The sequence below is a fragment of the Hakea prostrata genome, chromosome 5 (genome assembly GCF_041222555.1).
Source record: "Hakea prostrata isolate BN-2017 chromosome 5, UWA_Hpros_2, whole genome shotgun sequence".
Lineage (NCBI taxonomy): Eukaryota > Viridiplantae > Streptophyta > Magnoliopsida > Proteales > Proteaceae > Hakea > Hakea prostrata.
Genome location: NC_142604.1, coordinates 37,900,699 through 37,906,202, shown reverse-complemented (window position 1 = coordinate 37,906,202; position 5,504 = coordinate 37,900,699). Strand labels below are relative to the sequence as shown.

Genomic DNA, 5,504 nt, shown 5'->3' with positions numbered 1-5,504 from the left:
TGAAATTCCCCTCTTGCTTTATTGCCATACATAAAATCTGTTACAGTTCTTATTTCCATACACCAATCCTTTCAACAATCTTCTTTCTTATCTAAAGAACAAGTGGTCTTCTAACAATTATTGCCTAGCACTGCTGACTATAAGAATACATCATCTCAAAACTTTGTGAACACTAAGGCCATACAATACAATCAAATGAAGTTCACTAAGTACTATACAAAATATATTGAAGAATCACATTCACTTTGTAAAAGCAATGCTTGCCTCTTAACTGCATTCCCAGTCCAAGAAGAACAGATTCATTCGCTAGACATGAGCAAGAACATTCCAAGAGCTTTCAATATGGTAATATGTCATGTCTGCCTCTAAAGGTTCGGAGTCGAGGGGAATAAAATCCAATTTGTACAGATCAAGATCATTTGCAATCTCTGAAGAGGATTCATGTTCCAGAGAAGTAGCAGATTCAAGAGGAATAAAATCCATTTCGTAGAGCATAGAATCAATTGCAATCTCTAAACTGGATTCTGATTCCAAAGGAATAAAGTCCAATCCAACTGGCAGTCCTAGAGAATGAACTGGATGTTGGTTCCTTGCTGTAGCAGGAGCTTGAACCACTGGATGTTTGTTCTTTGATGGACGTGATATATTTCTGTTTCTGCTATAAGAAGAACCACAGCCATTTTGGTTCGTCGGGAGAACTGTTGGCACATATGCTACCCTTTTAAACAGCTGCTTACAATATTGAGGCCCCAAAGTACCAACATTATGGTTTCTCTCTTTCCATATGAGGTCATTTGTATTGAGCATCAGCTGTGGTCTGTTCAAGTTCTGTGCACATCTGCTTCTGCTCAAGGTGAATCCTGGTTCCCAATTACTTCTTGGCACACCAAAACTGGTTGTTGATGGATAATCACAGAGTGTGGGTGAGGAGACTGACTGTGTTACAGAACCAGTATTGGGGAGTTGCATTTGATTGACTGCTAGAGCTTGATCTGGCAAGGAATGAGTCACTGCAGTTGTAGTAACTGGAAGCTTCTGGGCCTGTGTACCTTGCTTCAAAAGTTTCCTCTTCATCTGCCATATTTCCTCTTTATTGGTTGAATGACAATGGTCAGTTGCAGAAACACCTGTGCCCCAGTAGCTGCATGGAGCAGGAGAGTCACAGACATAACAGTGGCACTGCAGCAGTTTCCAGAGAATGGAAAATCAAAGAATGACAAAAATATCATATTTGAAATGCAAAGCAGAACAAACTATTAAACAACATCATCAAATAAAAGTTTTTGTTCAATTAAATGAGTGAAAGATCATACCATATCACAATACTTGTTATGTAGAGTTGAACCAAAAGGCAATTTTGCACACAGGTGTCGCGGGTGAGGGTAATCTCTGCATGCTAACTGCAAAAAGAAAAAAAAAAGAAATACAACAGTCAGCACAACTCGCTAAGAGAGAGCAACCACATGACAATGCAAATGGTACTAGCTTCAGAATTTTCAAAAGTCATAAACATGGACAAAATGCCAGTATAATGCAAACAGTACACAGATGGCAACTATGTTATAACTCTCGAGAATCATCTGAAGATGTGCTAGGAGCAGCAGGGAACCAACACCCAAAGAAGCAAATATCAAGATAATCAGTTTGTTCTTGAAAGCCAAAAACAAGAATTTCTAGTGAAAATAAAATATATTTTTTTTTTTGTGGCTCAGAACTTTATGTGATCTCTTAAGAGACATCTGAAGTGTATGGTTACAACAAATTGAATGAACTAAGAGAGATAATTGTAGACACACAAGAAGATCATCCCTAGCAAGCCTTCTAATGGGGCTGAGAACTTCTGAGCAAGTGGTCATACAAAATATATGCATTATGTGAATATCAATTGTGACATCTGAAAGACTAAAAACATTAGAAGGAAATCAAAAAGCTCTCTTTGCAAAATTGCCCATTGCCCATGAAATGAAAGAAATAAATCCACTTTAGTTATCGTAGGACTGGTGAAAAATGCCGTTTGGAGACTTTTGAGCAAGAACCCAGTTATGTAGAAAATATTGATGCCAAAGACTAACCCGACATGAAATAAAACATTTTACTGAAAAAACATGTTAATTGGAAAGGGGGTGGGAGGACCACCAGGTGTTTTCCCTGTCCCAGATGACATTCTAGACACCATTTGTTAAAAACAGGGGAGGTTGTGTTCGCCATTGGGCACTCCAAGCATCCCTGATGCAGCCCAGATGTCAAAAGGTAAAGTGCCATTGAACTCTTTTTACAATGAGACCCAATTGATAACTGATCAGAATACACTCAAACAAGCTGGAGACCTATTTTTCCCAAGACAGAAAGGAGGATCCAAGTACAAGCAAATTTTGTATAACTGCTAATAACAGAGAGCTTGAGAATTTTGAGATTCTAGAAAACAATTCAGAAAATATAGCGGTGAGACAGTTGGTGGCTCTTTCCGTTAAGCAATTTTGATACTAAATACAGAAAGAATGAGCAAAAATAAACAAGTGCATCGAGGACCAGAGTCAGGATGAACTGCAATTAAAGTAAAGAAGGACTAAAATTAAGATAAACAACCTGAAAACACGAAGATTTCTGGCACAGGATAAGAAAAAGACAACGAAGTTTCTATTCGTGGTTGTGGTTCTGGGTGGGTGAAAGTGTCATCGGACGTCGGAAACGAATTGGGACAGGCAAACAGATGGGTACGCAATGGATTGTTCGTAAAATCCTCCTTGTTTCAGATAGTAGGAGGAGCGGAAAAATATATTGAGTGTCTGAGGAATGGCGGAATCCAGCAAAATCCAGAAAATAAAGCATTATGTAGTATGGTGGCTTCTAAATGAGATATTCTCCACAAGACATAAAAGAAGAGCATATAAACAAGAGAGCTGCAGAACAGGGTGCATGACGCACATCAATAGATAACAATGGAGGACGAAAAAACGTAACCACGTAAAAGCAAGCCATGATAGATGAAAAACAATTAAAAAAACAAATCAAAAAAATTCATATTCTCTGCTCATATGGAGAGTTAGGGCTGAAAATAGTTTCATCAGGCAAAGAGGTGCTTGAAGCTCTATGAGTTGAGATAGGCATTTAGGCTTTCAATCCATCCAGAACCCATTAAAAAACCATGCGAACAAAAAGGGTAAAGTTCAAAAAACGATTCTATGAACTGAACTTAAACATAGTACAACCAAGTAATATTGAAAAGACTCAGAAACACAGAATCAATACCTGACCCTTCTCAGCGATGATGAACAACTCATCCTCCCCATCTGCTGAATCATTCACAACTGCAGTTGGGTTATCAGGGTCAGCATCCAATATGGTGCACTCATCGTCGTTGTACTCGTCAGCCATGATAAGTCGAAGAAGCGATACAGCCGAAACACGAAGGCTAAAGCTAGCAAACTTCACAAATTTGGAACCAAACCTCAAAATAAGATGACCGTTGTATTTATAGAGTACAAATTTGAAAAAGACCGGGTTTCATCAGAGTAAGACTACCCCGAAAAGAAATTTAAAATTTAAAATTGAATAGAAACGGTTAAATTAATTTGAAGAAACTTTACAAATACGAAAAACTAATTTTTTCGGTAAGTTTCCAATTTGAAACACAACCCTCGACTGTTGTAAATGTAAATTCTACCAAAAAAAGACCGTTGTAAATGTAAAGTACAAATTTGAAAAAACAAGTACAAATGTAAATAAAAAAAGATAATAAAAGATAAATTTGAAAGCAAGGATATTTTCCCAAGAAAAAGATAAATTTGAAAAACAAGTATATTAAGAAAAGGAAGATAATTTTACCGAAAAAAAAAAGGAATGGAAATTTAGAAAAAAATTACAAATTTGAATACACAAGGATAATTACCCAAAAAATAAAAATAAATTTTTTTTTTAAAGCAACGGTTAAAATGTTAAATTGGAGGGATGTAAATGGCGGTAATTACTAATTAGTGTTGTCTCTAGTTAAATTACAATTTTATTCTTTATAACTTTTGAAATTATTTATGGAACCTTATGTTTTGGTTGCTTTTGTTTCTCCCTTGTATAGTTAAGATGTGTTTGTAAGTTGATATGACATCTTTTAATTTTTTAAAATTTCTAAAATAACTTTCAATGGTTTGGTTAAATTATTTTTTGGATAAATATCATTTATCTCCCATTTTACCTAGCAAATATATCAAACACTTCCCCTTCTGTTAACTTTCTCAGTTAAATTTAACATTTACCGTTAAATATTTTTCTAAAACTCCAAACTATTCTTGGCTAAAATATTTTTTTAGTTTAAACCCTAAATTATCATAATCACCATAACAGTTAAAATACTAAATTACCTTCAATTTGTTATAAATAATATTGATTATGGATATCCATCACCCCCAATAGACAATACTTTCAATTGAAGATTTCAACCACCTTAGCATATAATCTTGGTGATTTACATTTTCATCTTAATTGAAAATTACAGTGATCTCAACACACAATGTTGACAATCAATATTTCCATTCCATGCACCTTCTATCTTATGCGGCAATCTATTTTTCCATATCAAGAATATCTTATTGTGTGCAAGAATCATATATTGTATTTCCATATCAGAGTAGATGCTCCTTCTAATATAAATATGTAATGGACTCAACTGAATGAATCACTTCTAATTGATCTTGTTCTAGTTTTTCTTCTTTGTCTCTGATATATTCTCTTTATTTTATAACACAATTAAAATATTTGTTAAAAACTAAAACATCATAATTAAAATTAAAATTATTTTTAATTATTAAAAGCCCAACAAACCCTTTTGATAATCAGTATTGAAATTGCATTTTGATATTAAGCGAAAAAAAAGGGTATGTTGGAGTTTTAATAATTAAAAATAATTTGAGTTTTAAGTATGGTATTTTGGTTTTTAACAATAATTTTAATGGAGGGTAACAATGATTTTAACTGCTAAGGTGATTACGATAATTTAGAGTTTAAATTAAAAAAATATTTTTAGCCAAACTAGGTTTAGGTTTAGGGTTTAGAAAAATATTTAAAGATAAAAATTAAATTTAACCGAAAAAGTTAATAGAGGGGACGTGTTTAATAAGAAGGTGTAAGTGCTATTTGTCAAGCTAAGAGGGGAGGTAAGTGACATTTACCCTTATTTTTTTAAACATAGTATTTTTTTTAATAAGTTAAAACTTGTAATTTTCCTTCAAATTGAAATCAATTCCAAAATTGAAAGCACATTCATGACCGTTTTTTTTTTTCCTTTTTCTTTTCTTTTCATTCACGACTCTAGAGAGGGCAAAGTGGAAATGCATTCAGGTTTATTCGGGTCAATGTTTAATCCGAATAGCTCTGAAGCCCGTTCTGTTTTGTGAAGCGGAATAAATATGGAACCGCAGACGATTCGGATCTGCATAGATTGTGACCCGAGTTCCTCAATCCATGCCCGAAACTACCTTGCCTTCTGTTTTTTCTTTTCAAAAACACAATAG

The 5,504-nt window shown here is 34.2% G+C and overlaps 1 protein-coding gene across 1 annotated transcript; it reads right to left on the bottom strand.

The window, feature by feature from the left end:
- Nucleotides 1-3,421, bottom strand: LOC149015911 (uncharacterized). Its single transcript, XM_089156887.1, has 3 exons — nt 3,250-3,421; nt 1,314-1,400; nt 1-1,179 (listed from the first exon to the last, which is right to left on the bottom strand). The coding sequence occupies exons 1-3, from the start codon at nt 3,373-3,375 to the stop codon at nt 307-309; spliced, it is 1,086 nt and encodes a 361-aa protein (XP_089013013.1). The 5' UTR covers nt 3,376-3,421; the 3' UTR covers nt 1-306.
- Between the last annotated feature and the right edge of the window lie 2,083 nt (nt 3,422-5,504).